General features: G+C 32.7%; 1 protein-coding gene across 10 annotated transcripts; it reads left to right on the top strand.

The window, feature by feature from the left end:
- Nucleotides 4724-19699, top strand: LOC105162093 (polygalacturonase QRT2-like). Of its 10 annotated transcripts, XM_011080019.2 has the most exons (13): nt 4724-4879; nt 5036-5122; nt 12023-12110; nt 12721-12759; nt 12856-12993; nt 13552-13689; nt 13766-13942; nt 14745-14771; nt 14890-15097; nt 15776-15857; nt 17499-17607; nt 19138-19254; nt 19336-19699. In XM_011080019.2, exons 4-13 carry the CDS (start codon nt 12757-12759, stop codon nt 19561-19563), a joined length of 1227 nt encoding a protein of 408 aa, XP_011078321.1. In that variant the 5' UTR covers nt 4724-4879; nt 5036-5122; nt 12023-12110; nt 12721-12756; the 3' UTR covers nt 19564-19699. The 10 variants fall into 10 exon arrangements, with proteins under 10 accessions (XP_011078321.1, XP_020549328.1, XP_011078324.1 ...); XM_020693669.1 differs by lacking the exons at nt 4724-4879; nt 5036-5122 and adding an exon at nt 11679-11946 and having other exon boundaries at nt 12040-12110; XM_011080022.2 differs by lacking the exons at nt 4724-4879; nt 5036-5122 and adding an exon at nt 11679-11946.

Here is a 20620-nt window from a genome sequence, read left to right as displayed (position 1 = left end):
TTAAATTGGTTTTTATAGAGCGCCCCCCCCCCCCCAACTGTATAGGGTTGTACATTAATTAGAATTTCGGAGATTTATCATTCTCTTGGATTTTATGTAGTAGCACCCCTTAACGGCATTGTATTTTGATACTGATTAGGATACTAAGGGAATAGGTAAAAAATTGAATGAATATTCTTAAATTTATTCCAAACACATATTTAGTATAATTTAGAAATATTGATACCCATTCTCATAAGTATGAGATAGGCACTTCTCATTTACCAATTATTCTAGCTATTCCTATTAGATTGAGAATATATTATGATTTTAGATTGTTAAAATAACTTTTAATAAAATTATAACTGCAAGATATATAGTATTAAATTATATATTATTTTGAGTACATTAAATAAAATAAATATCAAATTCGAATATTTTAATGTGTTTTTAAAATATAAAATAAAATATTAAAAAATTAAACTTTTTAATATTTTATTTAAATAATACATAGTTATTAACATGTTTATATGCATGTTACCAAATATTACTACAAGAATATTGTAGCATATCTGCTATATATAGTGTTGGCTTTTATATTTTTTATATGTATGCTAGAGTATGTATATAATAAGTATTTATTTAAAAAATTTAAATATATGAATACTTCCAACAATATATGTTATAAATTTATAATTAATTTAACATCTGGAAATAATATTTCTTATGTAATGAGACATTGCCTAGTTGTTTTATTTTTAATTTTTAAATTTTATTATTTACAAAACATAAATGAATAATTTAAAAAAAATTATTCAATTTTCATGTGTGCAAAAATGCACAGGTCTAAGGATATGCACTATTGTTCGAAACTTGGGTTGAAACGTATGTGGATCCTGAAAAGGGGACTTGCAAAAAAGGCGTTAGCACTTCAATGCCCAAGTTAGTATTGGTTTGAAATTGAGTATAGCAAAAAAGTAAGTGAATTTAATTAAGATATATGGTGAATAACTTTGGTGAAAAGTGTAAGAACACGTGATAATATGCTTAAATAGAGCTTAAGAGATAGTTTAGAGAGTAAGAAAGGTGTTAAGAGAGTGAGAGGCGTGTGCGAGGGGTGTCCTCGTGTGGAGGAGTAAACCTGTATTTATAAAGGGAGTGCTTCCATTTGCTGGGCGTCTACCCCCCACTCAAGATTTTTGTGGAAGTTGGTTCGGATGGTTGGGATAAGGGATAAATCGTCCCTATCCGTAGCTAGGTCTGCTTTAATAAGAGTCATCTTCAATCCACGGAAACCCCTCATCTGTAAGGAGTCCTAGCCGCCAAGGAGTCCCTCCTTACTTATGCAGGCTTTTTTTTTATCTTGGGAGACCCTTCACCTGTGAGGAATCCCAGCCGCCAAGGAGGTCCTCGTAAGGCTAATGTGGTCCAAGGTGGCTGCTAATATCTGGGTTGATGAAGTGCCACGTGGAAGAGTGGGCTGCCACGTGCGTAAGCCTTTTGGGTCGAATTTTTTGGCGGGCTTTAATCATGGTTCGAGTTGGGGATGTCTTGAACCTCCTTGGGATGTTCGTTTCTTTCTTCTTTTTTGGGCTGCTCGGGCCTCTTTGGGCCAGTCTATTTTTATGCACTCCAGTAGGCCCGCACTCTAATACGTGGAGATCTCGACACTTATCAGAGTAGGTGTCTTTAGAGGTGTGGTCCGAAGAGGAAGTTTTTTTTTTTTTCTTTCGAATTAAGAGGTATATATTTGTATTGTGCATAATTATTTAGGAAATAATTATTACACAATACACAACACAAAAATCTCTCCCTCTCCTCTTCACATTCGATCGCCCTCCCCTTTCTCACTGAGGTGAGTTTTTGTCTTGATCTCTTCTAACAAAAAGATCAAGGCCTCGTCTATTTTAGTGTGGTGTGTCCCTTCTTTAGAGAGTTGTTGCTTTGGAACTTCGAGTGAACAAATTCAACACGAGTAGCCGTTCGAAAGCTTGAAATTACATTAGTTTCGAATTTTTTATATTGATGCTTCTTCTTTATTTTCTCAACCATATTCATGCTTGAAATTACAACGGCTGCTCGGCACCATACACTACATTATAAAATTGATTTGCCAGCCCAAAAACATAATCATAGGGCCCCCACCGTAATATAAACTAAGCCCTGCATCAGTAGGAGACGACCTCGTACCATCATCAGGTACACTATTCTGATTATAAGTAGAAGACCAAACAATCGGCTAGGGGGTATTAAAAATTATCCTCTGCGCCCAATCCATCTGTGTCGCATCACCCCAGTGCATACTGGTACCCTCTACCTTATAAGAAATGGGAGTTTGCTACTCCTGCAAAAGGGTCACAGTGACGGTCTCAAAATACTCCTGCACCCTCTCTTCACCGTGAAAAATTCAATTATAATATTCAGGCATAAAACCTTTCATATATAAGTGGAAATCTACCTCGTCCGTGGTTTTGAAAACTTTATTTTTGCACTTCCGACAAGGACACTTAATTTTCTCACCATCCATATATACATGTTGAGACTTAGCCCACTCTATAAATGTAGCAATACCATTCTCAAACTCTAGAGTTAAGCCCGCCCTACTCAGCTAATTCTTCTCATACATCCATCTCCTCAATATTTTAACATGATGATGAGTCCTACACACACACACACACACACACATATATATATATATATATATATATATTATAATATTAAATTTGATTGACAAAATCACAACAAATATAATCAATTAACAAATAAAGGGTTAAAGTTGTTACCTGATCAAAATAACTTTAAATATCAACGAAAATTTGAGAGAGATTGACGAACAAGAGTATAAAAGAATTAGTGGGATAGTGAGATATCAAAAAATTTGAGAGAGTTTGAGGAAATAAAGAGAAAATAAGAAGAACAAAAAAAGATGGTGAGATTAAACGAAAAGAAATGAACATATATATAGAAAAATTTGGAACGATCTTTATAACGGGTACTGGAACACATATTTAGCATTTAAAAAGTAGCCGTTATTTTTACAATTTGAAACGGACACTGGACTAGACTTAGGAATGGTTATTTTGACCTTTGAATTATAGCCTTTGCATTTTATTTGGAGTTGTCATAGTAATACAATACTAATAAAACAATAAAACCGTTCCAACTTGTACTGAATTCTAGAACGGTAATTGTAACACATTCCGTCTTAAGTAAAACTCATGATTAGAAATGATTTTTCGCATAATTGCTTATGTGTGTACTCAAAACCATTTCAAAATTATACCTCATTTTGAATACATTTACTAACTGTCATCTTTTGGACATCAATTGCCACACATTTAGGAATAGTCATTGCAAGACCATCCCAAATTCTAATAATGTGTTCCAATTATTTATCATTACTATTTTGGAATGATCTTCGTAACAGTTACTTTAGAACACACGTACAGTTTGGCCTTTTAAAAATATAACCCCCTAAAAATGGAGATCATGACGTCATCTACCAAATTTTGTTACTAATGTGTTTCAATACCAGTTCTAATATAAAATGAAATTTAAAACTATTTTCTGATTTGTGCCAAATTCCATGTTTTTTTAATAGTGTCATCTCTATATAGTTCTCTTCGCATTCTTCTTTAAATTATCATGGAGAACTATTGAATTTTAATTAGGTGTGTGACCAAGTCGGCTGTTCGGTTAGTATTCTACTAAAGCAAGCAAGGCGACCCAAGACTTTCCTCAAGATGGTGCACGTTCATATATATGATTTTTGAAATGACATGAACTTTTCTGTGACTCAGTCAAACTAAAAACTTATAGAAGAACTTGATCAAAATACGTGGTGGCTCATTTCCACCAAATTAACCCAATTCACGTTATGTGTCTGATTCGGTTCGATTCCGTGCGACCTTAATCAGCGATCACAATCTATCCACGTCACTTCCTAGATTTGTGATAAGGCCTGAGCATAAAACAGGAACGTTAAACTAGTCGGGTTCGTCCCCGACAATGACCCTCTGATGCTTAAGTTAATTGGCGGTCGAATGAAAATAATGCAATCTCAGTTAGCGATTTAAGATAATGGGTGCAAAATTACCTCATTTCAGTATAGCTTGGGGTATTTATAGGACCTGTCTAAGTTCTTCTATCCGACACGTATCACCTATTGGATTCTTCATGCATTGACTAAGCAGTGCCTTGTTGCTCCACCTGTCCGGATCAATTTTATGGTTGGACTCGGACAACCCGACCCGGCTATCAATACCCTGACCCGATTCGACCAGCGATCTCCTTTGCGACTTCAGATGAAATGTCTATTTTATCCTCAGTAAAAGATTTTTCTTTTTTATTTTGACAGTAAAATTCTTATCAATGTCTATACAATTAAATGATATTTTTGCGTATAGTAATTATTTATGAGAGATTAAATTGTCCATTATTTTCAACACATTGTATTGACACACATCCAAAACTATAAAGATTTTTCAATCACAGTTTGTTAGTTTTAAGGAGATATATACAAACAAGGCCGAACGGCAATCCACTTCACCATCCCGGCCGGTGATTTTTTGTAACGATATATATAAGTTCATCGAAACTCGAAAGTTGTCTTATTAGGGTCACAAGCCTAAGGCTTAGACGGTCCACTGATATTTCTAAGGAATATTGGATGAAACATTTTGGATTTAAGGCAAAAGTATATCCAGCTCTTTCTAGCCAGATGTAATCTCCGATGAACTTCTCATGCATGGTACAGATAGCTGTTGTACAAAGGAAATCTGGAACTGTGTTTATTATTCTTCTTGCAGTTTTGTGTAAGAAAGATTTGCTGTTTGACTCACAAATTCAAGGTCTGGGATACAGACAATGTGTGAATCATTCATGCCGATTGGCTTCCACAGTTAAGACCCCCACCTTTGTTATTGCATGCATTCCTTCATCTGTCTAGTTTTCGTTCCCGACAACCTTTTCTCTCTCGTTGTCGACTTCCAAACAAGCGCACCCCTCTCTCTCTCTCTCTCTCTCTCTTACATTTGGGAAGTCATTTTACCTGCAGGGTAGTTGTTCAATCTGATTCTTGAAGCTGAATTACACGAAAGTAACTCGAGATCGATGATCGTGAATGGCGCGATAGTAAGGTCAGGTACGCACAGGGAAGAATTATGATGTACTTCTCACTGCAACTTATCTCTCGCTTCTGCTTAGTTTATTTTCTTACTTTTTTGATAAAATATGGCCTCCACCTCAAAGTCGTTCTGAGAGTCTCATTACCTGAAATCCAATTCTTTAATGTATATAAAAGTTTGAGGAGATAAAAACAGTCACACAAATTAAATCTGGGAACCAAAATATTGTTATCCTTTGGCCATTCCTCCCAGTAATCTGACACAAATATACTTGGGCCAAATAGTATTTTTTCTCCACTCCTCGTTTCATTGATCATGAAATTCTGACTTTTAGTTCTATAATTTCAAAAAGGCAGTAATTTTGATCCCATGATAGTTTTTTATTTGTTGTTTACTAGAAAAGTCACGTGACTGTTTAGCGTATGGGATCAATATTGTTATATTTTTAGACTAGAAGTGATACTTTTGCGACATTTTTAACTGTCAAGTGCTAAGCAAGTGGTATGTTCTGTAAAAATATATAATAAAAATGTGTAGTGAGACTGAAAGTTCTAAAACTTTTAAAATATAATAAGATTAAAAGTAAAACTATCGTAATCAATATAATTAAAAGTGGAAAAATACTAAATTATCGTAAAAAAGTGTCGTTTCTCTAACATACGTGCAAGTTAACACAATTATGAGATGAGAACTGTACGAGTCTCTTTGGCGAAACTTCCAAATAATCAAGCCGGTAAAGTGGTACAAGTACTTAACATTTAGAGAAATTAAGTGAGTAATAGCTGCATACCTACCCTGAGTTTTATCCTAACATATAGGGAGTATATTATTAAATATATATATATATATATATATATGTGTGTGTGTGTGTGTTAATTGTTGGGTCATGAGGTGGCTCATCTATCGAACACCATATGTTAATCCATCAACTGCTATGTTCTCGGTCGGATCTTAGTCGACCCAACAAAAATAGGTTGGTTATATCCTACTTGGATATAGTTTCTTTGAGTTCCAAGGTTATAGTTGGGAGTTTCAACCAATTTCACCCACAACAATTAATTATTTGCTATTGAGTTCTATATAGTATTCTGATTTTATATATACTAGTATATGTGGTATACTTAAATGACTATACATAATAAAGGGTAAATTGCATAAAATTCTTATGTGTTTTAATTTTTTTAACTAAAACTCCCCATATTAATTTTATAGGTAAAAACTCTGTGTTTTTTAAAATAATGTACAGTCCCCCCTTCCATTAATTAGAGTTAATGTCGTTAAATTTTTAAGAAGCTGGCCGTTTTGTTCAATAGATGATAGTCATTGATGTTCAATAGATGTTCAATAGATAAGAATGAATGGTCTAAATTTTTATGAAATTTTAAATATATATTTACATTAAATATATATCTACTTATATATGCATTCACATATATATACACTTATATAATATATATATATATATACACACTCGTATATATTTTATATCTACATAGATAGTTATATAATATATGGCTATGGCCTGTGGGGGCGGCGATCGACGATCGACGTCGCCAGTTTCTGGTTGACCTCACCGTCGCCACTTGATCTGGGCGACAGGGGTCATTTGGGAGACCGTCATCTCCCAAATCCATGGCGAGGCGATGGCGGGAGGGCGGCAGCAGTGGTCGAAACCGAAGGCTCTGGGGAGGATGATCTATTTTAGTTGTTGTTTTTTTTTAGTTTTTCATTTTATATAAATTTTGTAATATAAATATATACAAATAAATCAAATCTGAATTTGAAAAACTTATTTTTTAAAAAATAAGTTAAAATAAATTAATTTTTCAAATTTAAAAATAATAAAAGAACTATTAAATTTTTGTTTTAAAAATATGGTAATTTTAATTAATATTATATATAAATAATATAACTGAAAATACTTTATATATTTTTTTAGTATTTTGATATTAAATTTTGTACCGAGCAGGATTTGTTAATTAAAATTTTAAATTGAAAATTATATATATTGTAGGTATTTTAATATTTAGTTGATATATTATTTGTAAAAATCTTTAAAATGATGCTTTTTGCAAAATGAGAGTAGGAAAAATATTTACACACTTAAAGGTCTAACAAAGGAGGTAAAATAGACATTTGTAACTAAAAATAACAGTAAAAATGCCAAAAATGATTTCAATAAGCACAAATAGCACGTGTTCATCACTCTCGGTTAGAATCTAACAGAGATGGATATTTTTCTGCCTTTTAAATAACACATATGTTTTATTTACCTATAAGCATAATATAGAGGGGTTTTATGCTATTTTCTTAAAACACTAGAGGTGTTATGCAATTAACCCCATAATAAATTAAGAAATTTAAAAAATTAATTATTATTCTAAAAAAAAAGAGGAGAAGAAGAAAGTTATTATCTTAAGAAGTTAAAAGTACATGAAGGTTGAGAAGGTCTGAAAGTTGGAAGTTAAGCAAAAAAAAAAATACAAGAGTAAAATATTTAGTGAAATAATATTTAGTAAAAGCAGTATAAACCCTTCTCTGTGACAAAGGATCTTTTGATCCGATCCTCCTCTGCCATGAATATCTTATGGTACTCCTAAAAGGCATCCATCATGCTAAGTAATGCATACCTTGTCATGGCATCTACCTAAAGATCTATCCTCGGTAATGGATAGGGATCATTCAAGCAGACCTTGTTTAGATCCGTGAAATCCGTACACATTCTCCACTTACTACTCCTACCTTTAGATATGATGACAACATTGCAAAGACAATTTGTGTATGAAACTTCGATTGCATATCCTGCGGCTACCAACTTTGCTACCTCAGATTTAATAATTTGGTTCTTTTTTATTCCCAAAGTTTCTCTTTTTTTACTTCACAGGTTGAAAATTAGGATCCACATTCAGGTGATGGACCATCACCCCCAGATCTATCCCCTTAAAATCTAATGGGTCTGATGCAATTATGTGAGCGTTTGCTCTCAACAACCATCTCATCCTTTCCTCTGTTTGTGCACTCATCTTAGCTCCTATCCTTTCTTCAGGTCACCCTCATTTAGTTCTACCTCCTTAAGATCACATGGTTCTATTCTTGTTTCTTGCTGAATGGCATGCTCATTTTCCTCGTACTTTGGCCCCGGCCCTTCATCCTTATCTAAGGTTATTGGGCCCTTCGCCGAGACATTGTAGCATTCTCGGGCCATCCTTTGGTCTCCCCTTATGACTCCTATCCTGCCTCTAGTCGCAAACTTCAACTTCTGATGGAACGTGGAAACAACAGCTAGAAACTTATTAAGACCTGATTGTATACAAAAGTTCGTCCACCACGAGGTCTTTGAGCATCATAGTCTTTTTGCTTGGGTCTTCACCTAGCGGGTCGGTAAATCAATGGTCCCCAGAGGCACGACTTTCGACCCGTCGAAGCCCCTGAACAGGGTTGACACTGGCTTCAACGCTACCCCATCTTAGTCCATTTTTCTCAAAACCTCTATCGGAATTATATCAATAGAACTTTCATTGTCCCTTAATTAGGACTTTTCTTGTCTGGAAATTAGCTACATCTACACATATAACCAGCGGGTCACTTATGGACTTTCGACCCTACTAAGGTTGTTATCATAAAAAATTATGAGTCCATCTTTAACGAATCTTATATCGCCCAAACAGGCTGCTCCCGAGCCTGAGAATACTAAGAATATCTTTTTCTTTCATTCCTAGAGTCTCGACTTGTGGGGGCCCCCCTGAAACTGTGTTTATACCGCGCCTTCTTGGCCTGGTGTTATTTGGCCTTTCCTTCTCCTCCTTTCTTAACCCATGGTGATGTTATGATACCTTTATCAAGTTCGGGTTCCCTTCTCTAGAGTGACTTCTTTGCTTCTAGAATCCCCTTTAGTTCCCCCTATATCACGGTGGTCTGTTTTCTGTCCTCATTCTTGTAAACTGCTTAAGGTAAACCTGCCTAATTAACCTCTCAATTTCATCTTTCAAGTGAAAGAATTCCTCTATGCCATGCCCTACATCTTTGTGGAAATGACAATATTTATGCGTGTTCTTGTAGGACTGGCCTTCTTTCATTAGAGATGGCCGTCGGACAACCTATGATTGCTCAATGGCCATCAAGGCTTGTGCTCTCGATTCGTTAAGCGGTGTATATGCAGTAAACTTCCTAGTATAGGGAGGTCTTCTATCTTTAGTGTATCCACCCAAGGGTGAGTTAAGGGTATGGTACAAAGGTCCTTTTGTCGAGCCATTCTCCTCACCTCATTTCTAGCATCTCTTCCTCCTTAATGTATTTTTTCGCCGTCCTGCTCAATTCCTCGACTGTAGTCGATGGGTTCCTGGCTAGGGCCAACTCCAGTGGTCCCCTGCCATGACCATGTATGAGGATGTCGGTCACTATTTCTTTTTTTAGATTCTATACCTCTAGCACCTCGTTGTTGAATCTATTAATAAAATTCCTCAATGATTGCCATGTCTTTACTTTATAGTGAACAAATACATTACTGATCTTCTCAATCTTCTTTTACTGCCAAACTTCCTAAGATACTACCGTGGCCCCTGGTAGCGACATAAACCATTCTTAAGCTAAACCATGCAAAGTGGTCACAAAGATTCGTGCATTCATCGCATCAGTCAATCCATACAGTTGCATAATGTGCTCAAATTGATAGGGCATGCTCTTGTGGATCCCTGAATCTATCATATTTGGGAAAATCGGGGAATTTGAAACCTATCAGGGACAAAAGAAATGGTTCGATCCTCTTATTTTTATTTTTTGAACCGAGAGATCCATGAATCGGGATCCTGAAATAATGGTCCAATAGGTGCAAGAATTTCCAGGAACATTTGAAAAATTTCGTTTCTGAGCAGAAGAGCCGTTTTCAAATAGTGTTCGATCGATTACGTATTAATCAATATTCGATTAATTGGTCTGAGGTTATCGAACAAAAAGATTTGTCTAAGCCACTTCTTTTCTTTTTGTCCAAGTTGATTTTCTTTTTATCTAATTCACTTCCTTTTTTTTTGTGTGAGTTTCGAGAATACCCCCATTCATAGGTCCGAGATCTACATCTTTAAATTGAAAGATCAGAATGATCAATTCTGCAATCAGTTGTTAGAATCAATAGGTTTTCAAATTGTTCATTTGAAAAAATGGAAACTCTTCTTATTGGGTGATCATGATACTTCCCGAAAATCGAAATTCTTGATCAATGGAGGAACACCCTTTTTGTTCAATAAGATACCAAAACGGATGATTGACTCATTCCATACTAGATATAATTGCAGGAAATCCTTTAATAACTTGGATTCCTATTTCTCAATGATATTCCACAATCAAGACAATTGGCTGAATCCAAATTATTTTACAAAAATTTACATATCTTTATATGAATAATAACATTAATAAGAAATCCCAATTCTAGATTTTGATGAATGTATGATATTGTCTGAATATCAATTTATTGATTTTTGTATACATTACCAACACTTATGCTTTCTGAATTATATCTTTTTTCTTTAAAAGAAATTCATTTCCTTGTCCATTGATTCATTATCAGCCACCAGAGAACCTAATTGATATGCATTTTTGCAACATTCTGTAGGAAATGTAATAATTGTTATAATTAGTAGACTAAAATTGAATGAGGAAAAAATTAATGGACTAAAAAAAAGTTTTTCCCTTCAATAATCTCATACAACAACTTTAATTGGGAGAAATATCATTTTTTGTCATTTATGACCTTTTCATTTTTAATCGCTCACTAGTGATTACAAAAAAATTTACTTTTCGTTCCATAACTTTTAAGAATTATGTAAAACTTTTTGTCTTATGGCACATTTTCATTAGATTTTTAGCAAAAATGGATACGAGGCTTTTAAGTGCATGGAACCAGAAAGTACTATTTTTTTAATGTTATCAAACCAAAATGAGAATCTTAGCCGATGAAGCTAAATCTGTAAAGACTTTTCATTAAAATATCTAACGAAAATATATTATGGGATCAAACGCGTTAATTTTTAAATATTACAAGATCAAAAATGAGAATTTCATAACCAATGGGATCAAAAGTAAAAAAAATTATCCAATGGGGACCAAAACCACAAAGTAATTTCCTTTCAAATGTAGCTTTAGTGACCACATGCGTATCACATGGTATTTCCATTAATCTTTAAGTAAAATGACCAAAACTATTGATTGATAGGACTAAATGTGTTGTCATTTTTTGGAATATTGACAAAAATTGAAATCTTGAAACTAAAGTATGGGTTCAAAAGTTAAAAAAAAAATTCTTATCTTTTGCAATCAAAATACACATCATACGAAGACAAGAAAGCAATCAATTCCACCAACCAACACTTATCTGTTGACCTTCGGAAAGAAGGATGACAACACTGATTGCCACAATCGTCTTAAGTCATTGGAAAAGAGATCAAAGACAACAAATAGAGATATACGTGAAGTATGAAAAGTACTTTCTACCAAAAAAAATAGAAAAAAGGCATGAGCTTTTTAGACAATCAATCACACATATATATACATATATATATATATATATATATATTGTGAAACCTGTATCCAGAAACAAAGGATCAGAAAGCAAAGAAAAACAGCCTGCTTCAGGAGACTATAAATTGTACCTTTATGACATCAGAATAAGATTGTCTGCACAGAAAAACTTGCACAGTTTCTTTAATTACAAGCATTACTAGCTACGCTATTTGCCTTAATAATGATCCAAGATTCATTACAAGGCATCACAAGGCTCTGAAGCCATTCAGACCACATGACCGGCTTCTCATCGTCCGACAGAACACTAGGAGAAACACAATATATCCATGTTAAATTGGAGTTTCTTTTTTGAGGTATATTTCTTTCAAATTATGTTATTATTTAACCTGGTTTAATTGGTGCAGCTTTCTTCTACGTCCAGACGGTAAGGGGGCTTCGGTATCTGTTTAGCACTGCTGTTGCTCGCTTGTGATAAATACTCGTCATATATAGGTACGGTTCTTCATTTTTTGGTATTGAAAGTTTCAACGACTTTGCTAAGATTCGCCCGTGTTAATAAATAGCCCAATTCGCCAAACTCGGACCTCCGTTCTCTTCATTTTTATCTCATATGAAAATTTGAGACCAAGCGTTAGCACATATTTAATGTTTATAGTTATGTTTTAGAAAGAGCAATAGTAGTGTGTGGGGGTGGGAGTGTGCGGGGGGTGGCGTCAATTGGGTGCGAGAGGTAGTGTGGGTAGGGCGGGCGGGTGCGGCCGGCTGTGGGTACGGTGCAGTTTGTCGTGGCAGGCTGATAGGGGAAGAACAGAAGCACGTTTAGCGTTTCATAGAAAGTTGAGAGTGGTGGAATTTTATGTGCGATGCATACGTATCTGTTTTCATAAGAGTGGATAGCAATTTTTATAATTCATTACTTCATAACATCCCCTATGCAGTAGTAAAGCAAATAACTGATTTCGAACTCATGATGTCTAAGATTATGGGACCTCAACTTCACCAACAAAATTAGAATTGGCGATAGAGTTTCTGTAAATATATTGCTCGGGAATGGTGATTTGATTTTGTACAAAGAATAACTTAGAGTTTTTCAATGTGTTAGTTAATTGGGGGATTATCAGCAGCTATTTGGAGTTTGATGGTGAGAATTGGTTTCCTATGAAATAATCTCATTTTTGTCAAATAACTCAGGTTCTAGATTGAATGTACATAATTGTAGTGTTTTAATGTTTTGTAGGATTCAGCTTCGGGAGTGTTGTTAATATTTCTTTTCACTTCAGCTACTTCACTCCTAAATGCCCATGAAATTGATGAAGACAATTTCAATGTCATGGATTATGGAGCTACAAGTGATGATCTTACAGACGATTCACAAGTAAGAGAGAATTTGTTTTTGTGTCCACTTTTTATATATGCCTTACATATATTTTTTCGTTCCGTAATTTTGGCACTTCATCTTTATCTTTTATTTTTTTAGAATGGTAAAATAGTTCTATAATATTTTGACATTTCCCGTTTTCGGCCCTTTTGGTAAGAGATTTAAAAGTTTCGGAATAAATCATGTGCCCCTCGCGATTTTGGTATTTTTATCCTTTATCTTTCTAATGGTTACAAAAGAATCCTATAACTTTTTGCAATTTTGGTCCTTTTTGATGCCAAATTTTGCAAAAGTTATTGGAACAAATCATGCGCCACGTCAATTTAATTCTTTTTTTCCCGTTCATGTTGGCAAAAGTGACCCAATTTTAAATGAACCACATGAAACGCACATGATTTATTCCAACGACTTTCGCAAAATTCGACATTTAAAGTGCCAAAATCGCTTAAGGTCAAAAAGTTACGGGACCCTGAAAATATAAAGAATAAAAATGCAGCAAAGTGTCATAATTACAGGACCAGAATGTATGAATTAAGCATAGATTGAATAATGTAGGCATTTCTGGAGGCATGGGATGATGCGTGCAGTGCCTCAGTTGAATCTTCAAGAGTATATGTTCCAGCGGAGAAGACATTTGTAGTTGATCCCATCACTTTTCATGGCCCATGCTATGCTTCAACAATCAATTTCGCAGTAAGCTGCTAATTACATATCAATTTGCATGCAATTTCTCCATAGTATATATATAATTAATAGTGGTGATGCGAAGATTTCAGGGAGAATTATGGCCCCAGAATCACCAAGCTCGTGGGATGGGGGAGATGCAAGTCAATGGTTAGGATTTAAGAATGTGAATGGGTTAAAGGTGGATGGGTTCGGGTTCGGGTTGATTGATGGGCAGGGCAAGGGTTGGTGGGATCAATCGTGTAGATACCATCCTCGACTGGTATACATACGTATATATAATTCATTATCAACTTTTTTACCTATATCTAGTACACGTATAACATCTTGCTTAGTATACCATTTTTGTTTACTTATTGTATATTTGATGGGAAAAATGTAATTTACCCTCTTTTATATGAGAATGAGTTAAAAAAAAATTAGCATTGTGTTTTGGAAAATGAAGCAAATTACTTCTCTTATCTAAACTATTGATAGGGCGAGGTAATTTGCTTCATGTTTCAACACGCAACGGGTTAATTGTTAATTCTTTTTTTATAGAGGTTTTTTTGTTCATTTCACATATTATAAGAGGGTAAATTGTATTGGTAAAATTATATCTTTTGTCCTGTAGTCCTGTAACTTGCACCATTTACACATTTGATCCTTCTTTTGTTTTTTGTTTTTGAGAAATTTAGACCTGAACATCTCATATTTGGTTCTTTTTTGACAAATCTTGTCCTGTACTGACAATTTTGGTCATAACGATTCATAGTTATAAGATAAAAAATGAGATGCATTACAGTGTAAAAATGACCAAAATTATCAATACGGGATTAAGCCTGTGAAGAAAATGACCAAATATGAGATGTTCAAGACTAAATTCGTCAAAAAATTTTATTAAATGTGTAAATAGAATAAGTTACAGGATAAAAAAAATACTAACAATCCAAAATTATAGGACCAAAAATATACTTTTGCGAGTTGAATCCAACGTGTATTTGCTAGCTTCTTTCTTGTAATTTAGTTTTATTTTGGATTTTTGTGATGATGGTTTGTTTTGTTGTGATGTTTTGAGTTTTCAGAAGCAATGCACAACGTTGGCTCCAACTGTAAGTACTTCAATTATTTATTCATGGTATTGGTTTGTTTGAATTATTACATTATTGTTGAAGTTTGGGTATATTTATATATATATATATATATATATGTTGTTTTGTCAATAAATAGGCGTTGAAGTTTGTATCATGCAACGAGAGCAGTGTTAGCAACATGAAATTTACAAACAGTGCCCAGACGCACATATTGGTGAGGGGATGCAACAGCTTCAGCATCGACAATGTGATGATAGAGTCCCCTGGAAACAGCCCCAACACTGATGGCATTCACATTCAATCATCTCAACATGTGCTTATCACCAATTCCAGAATTGCCACTGGTAACCTCTCTCTTTAATTTCCTCCAATTGTTTAAGATACACACACCATATATATATATATTGCGGGTGAATAGCAATTTACCCTCCTGTAATATTGAAAATGAGGTATATTATCTCCTTATAAAAAATAATATAGCAATTTATCCTTTTGTATTTTTTAAAATGAAGGAATATATTTCCTTATACAGGGAGGTAAATTGTTTCATTTTAAAAATCATAGAGGGCTAAATTGTTGTATTTTCAAAAATACAGGGAGATAAATCGCTATTTATTTTTTCATAAAGGGGGTAATTTTCGATATCACAAGGGGGGTGTTTGCCTTTTTCCCTATATACGGCAGTGTTTGTGAAAATTTCTGTTTTAACAAAAGTGATTTTTATAAGAAAAGAAATTAAAAAGTGTCAGTATTTGCAAAAGAAGTAAAAAATATACAAAAATTAAATTTGATATTATTTGGGGAAAAATCACTTCTGAAACAAACTTAATTTATTAAAATCATCTTATCCCCATTTATTAAAAAAGCCAAAGCAACTCATTTAGTCAAAAACAGAAATTATTAGCATCCCAAATATCTTAAAAATATTTTTCTAGAATCAAAAATTAAAAAAAAAAAAAATTTAAAACTCAGGCAAACACTCCCTACACATGGCAATATTTCTAATTTGATTATGTGGTCAGGTGATGATTGTGTCTCCATTGGTGACCATACTTCTAATATCGAAATAGAGAATGTGGAATGTGGTCCTGGCCATGGTATCAGGTTATTATCCTTTCTCATGTTTTATGCTTTTATGTCATTCTTATATTGCTTATATCTAATAAATAAATTTATATATAAAATAAAATTTATCAAATTTTTTGATATTAATAAAAAAAAAGTTAGATAGTTACTTTTAATTGATTTATTGCAGATCAAATGAATCTTTTTGTGATCAAATTACTCTTATATATTTTCATATATTAACTAATGTATGTGATGAGGAAATATATTTTCACTATTATAAGGATAGTTTAGTTAGAAAAAAATTATTTGACCTGTAATAAGTTACTCATAAATCAATTGAGAGTAAATATGAATTTTCATTCATTTTTTTGTTAATATTATAAATAAAGGCTAAATTACCTTTTTGTGCTATAAAAAAAGCACATTTTCTTTAGTCCCCACACTTTATGGGGTTTCTATTTTGGGCCCATTTTGTTAAAAAAGAATTTCAAGTTAGTCCTACGCAACTTTTACCATCAATTTTTTAACGGTTGAAGTGGTCAAATGTTAGTCTAATTACGTTGTTTTTACATATTTAAATATTATAATTATTTTTTTATTTTTCTGTTTTTCTGTTTGTTCAATCTTAAATAATACAATTTATATTTATATGTAATCTCTATTTTTTTTTTCAAATCAATATGAATATGCTATTACTTTGAAATTGCATCATGGAGGCACCTCCAACAGTAATTAGACTAACGTTTAATCACTTGTGCAGTTAAAAATTCACGGTAAAAGTTGTGGAGGACTAACTTAAAACTTTTGTTTAATAAAATAGGACCAAAACAGAAATCCCATAAAACGTGGGACTAATAAGAAAATGTGACTTTTTTGTGAAACCAAAAAGGTAATACGGCCTTTAGTGAAATTTGACATTCAATTTTTTTGTTAATACTAATAAATTTAATGAAATTTGACCAACTTTTTCTTGAAGTAAGAATGCATACAGTCAGAGGTTCTAGGAGTTTCTTTTGTGATAACCCGTCAATTCTCAAGTCAAATTTTAAACAAAAGGATACATAGATGACATAGAAAAGTTGTGGATGAGTCAAATTTGTGTATTTTGCCAGGTGCAGGTTAAGTGCAATTTACCCCCTATGACATGTGAAATGAGCAAGTACCCTTCTGCAAAAAAAGAATTAATAAATTATCTCCATGTGTTTCAAAAATGAAGTAAATTACCCCCTATCAATGGTTCAGATAGAGGGGTAATTTGTTTCATTTTCAGGACACATGGGATAATTTTCTATTAATTTTCACATGAAGTTTTTTGTTCATTTATTATATCACAGGAGGATAAATTGCATTTTTCCCTTTCTTTTGTTGATCCTATCCACCTCCTATGCAAAATATTAGATCAAGACATGAATTAACAAGGGCTTCAAGATCACAATTAACTTTGCTTCTACAACTGTGTAGAAAATTAGATATTTATCAGTCTCGATCTTCCCTTCCAAATAGTCTTCATGAATGTTTTTTTTTTTTTTTTGCCATATTTAAGATATCTTATTATAAACACATCAAATTAAATTTTTTGGGTTATAAGATATCAAAGATGCATTTCTTTTTCCTATTTTACATGACATAAGCACTGAATTTTTTATTTATTTATTTTTTTCCGCGACGACGGCATAGTATTGGAAGTTTAGGAAGAGGAGGGAATTATGTACAAGTACAAAATATTCTTGTAACTGATGCGTTCTTCAATGGAACTACGAACGGAGCTCGAATCAAAACATGGCAGGTACGCATCAGAATACAAGGGTTAAATACGATTTACCTTCCCTATGATACGTGAAATGAGCAAATATCCCCTTATAAAAAAAAGATTAGTAAATTACCCCCTTATATTTCACAAAATGAAACAAATAACCCCTTGTCAATGATTTAGATAAGACGTAATTTGCTTCTTTTTTCAAAATATAGATGGTAATTTATATTTTACCTTTCACAGGAAATTTTTGTTTATTTTTCATTATATTTGCCCTAGCTAGGGTTGCTGTTTCTGTTTCTTTACTCGAAAAATACCCAACTTTTCATCATGCTTTAAAAATGTTGAAGCATTGTATTGTTGTGAGGGCACTTGAGTACAAAGTTGTAGTAGATATGGGTGCCTAATTAGTTTGGTATTTCTAATATGAGCAATAAGTCCAAACCATATGAAATAGTGAAAGTATGGGAAAAGATGTCAGGGAGGCGGTGCGCTCTTTTTAAGAAATAATAAAAAAAATTAATTTATAATTTACACTATTAAAAAAATTAATCATAAAATCACCATTAGTCTCTCTTTAATATCCTTTTCAGTACGAACTGTGTAGGGGTATCAATGAATAGGATAAGACTCTACCCGAACCTATAGATTAATACTCAAACCCAAATTCAAACCCAATAAATATTATTAGATCCAGGCCCAGATCTAGATTCATTAAAAAGATATAGATTGGGTTTGGGAAATTCTCCAACAATATTTATGGGCTTAAATACCCAATGGGATCCAAAAAATACTTTTTTATACCCAATTTATTAAATTGTTATTTTTTGATTGATCTACATTCAAGTGAACAAATTTAAAAAGTTTAAGATTGATTAACATTATTTATCGTGTGATTCTTCAACTAAGTACATTTTTTAATCGATAAATAATTAAATAATCAATTATACAAGTATATTCTCATGCTAGGTATATTTTCGATATCTTGATTAGCAATAATGTTTGCTTCAAGATTTGAAGTGATAAAATTGAATTTTAAAGCTCTATAATATTAAAATTCAATGCTATTAAATATGTAGATTCAGTAGTATTAGAATAATTTGTAAATCGTATTATAAATGATACATTACTTACAATTTATCGAAAAAGAGTTATTTGTGAATTGATCTTAATAATTATGAATTTATTGATAAATTATGAATAAAAATAAAAAATAAAAAGAAAGAAAGTTAATTATAATTTTAAATTTATTTAGTTTTTTTAATTATTTTATTTTCAAATAAAAAAGGAATAAAAGGGACAAATAGTAATTCTGGGTCTAGACCCTACCCAGGTCAAAATATTGGGTCTAAAACAATGACATTAGCTCTAAAACCCACACGATCTTGAGGGGTTGGGTAGGGTATGAGTATTATTTGATAGAATAGGTTTTTCATGGGTATGAATCTGACCGAAATCATCGACACCCCTAAAACAGTGCATTTAATATTAGTTTTATAACATATGCAATTATGTGGATATCACTACTAACTTGATTCTGCTCATTTTCACATTGAGAATTAGGTGGGAAGAGGATATGTCCGAGACGTGACATTTCAAAATCTCCTATTCAACCATGTTCAGAATCCCATAATCATTGATCAAAATTATTGCAACGTGAGGAATGCATGCAAAGAGCAGGTAAGAACATCAATTACACAAAACATTCAACCTTAGTTTTTAGTGGTTAACTGAAGAACGTTGTCTTATTTTTGCATAAAGGAAACTGGAGTACAGATAAGCAATGTAAATTATAAGGAAGTGTTGGGGACATCCACCACAGATATTGCTATTAATATCAACTGCAGCAGGTCAGTGCCATGCTTTGGAATATCAATGGAATCAATACAATTGTTATCAGCTGAGGTTGGGAAGCAAGTCACAGCAAATTGTAGTAATGCCTATGGTGAAGAAGTTGATGTGGTTCCTGGTCCCTGTCTTTTGGACTGATTCAGTCTTCATTAATATTATTTGATTATTTGCAAAATGGTGTATCATTGTTGTACTATTATTCTAAGATAGCCGCGATGAGGGCTTAAAAAATGAAAGAGTAATTTTTTTAATAGTAGGTGTTGTTCTATTTTAATAGTAATTGTTAATAAGATATAGTTATCTGATTTTGATGATCAGCATATAATTGTTATAATTATCGAATATTATCAGATTTAGTTATTTGATGATTGTAATAAATTTACACAAAGAATGGAAAAAAATAGCCAACCGTTACAGAATGAAAAATAAAATTTAAAATTATAGATCCAAAAATTAAGTTTTCATAATAAAACTGACATACACAAAAATAAAATATAAAAACTTCAGACTAAAGATGGCCTATTTGCATTCTCGTCGACTTATATTTATTTATAAACAAGGATCCAGATGAGAGAGATGATAATATCTTGAAAGGATTAATTATGATTAGACCCCTCTAAAAATGTTAAATTATAATTTTTTCTTAAAAAATTTTGAAATTATACTTATATCCCTTTTAAAAAATTTTGATTTACACTTGACTCCTTCCGTTAGGGTGTGGATGAAAAATGCTGATGTAAGTAAAAAAATATACATTTCATGTATGTTTTTTGTACTTGTAAAAGAATAGATGTAATATATATATGGAGTAAAGTTAACTCATTATATTTTTTCTCTCATAAGTACAAAAATATTAAATGAAGGGTAAACTTAAAAATTTATGCAATTTTATTTTTGCTAAAATCATCATCATCCAAATTCTAACTAAAAGGGATTAGATATAAAAAGTAAATTTTCGAAGGGATGTAAATACAAACTTAAAATATTTTCAAGAAAAGTATAATTTTATATTTTTTAAGGGGGTCTAAGTATAGTTAACACTATCTTGAAATTTGCTTATTAGCTTTCTTGACGGAACATGATTTTAGAAGCCGGTCTGCATACCCTAGAGGAGGTACATCTTCCCCTTTATAAGAATTTTTAATCAGAAAATATTTGTTTAACCAACAATAAGTTAGTAATAAGTCAATCGACA

This window comes from Sesamum indicum, linkage group LG5, assembly GCF_000512975.1.
Source record: "Sesamum indicum cultivar Zhongzhi No. 13 linkage group LG5, S_indicum_v1.0, whole genome shotgun sequence".
In the NCBI taxonomy this organism is placed as follows: Eukaryota; Viridiplantae; Streptophyta; class Magnoliopsida; order Lamiales; family Pedaliaceae; genus Sesamum; species Sesamum indicum.
The sequence above is the reverse complement of the archived record's forward strand: the minus strand, read 5'-3'. Positions and strand labels throughout refer to the sequence as shown.

Bases quoted from the DNA above. Each gene is read 5' to 3' on its own strand.
- LOC105162093 (XM_011080019.2), top strand. The intron at 13,943-14,744 runs GTATACATACGT...TTGAGTTTTCAG, and splicing joins GTAGATACCATCCTCGACTG to AAGCAATGCACAACGTTGGC. The intron at 15,098-15,775 runs GTAACCTCTCTC...TTATGTGGTCAG, and splicing joins CAATTCCAGAATTGCCACTG to GTGATGATTGTGTCTCCATT.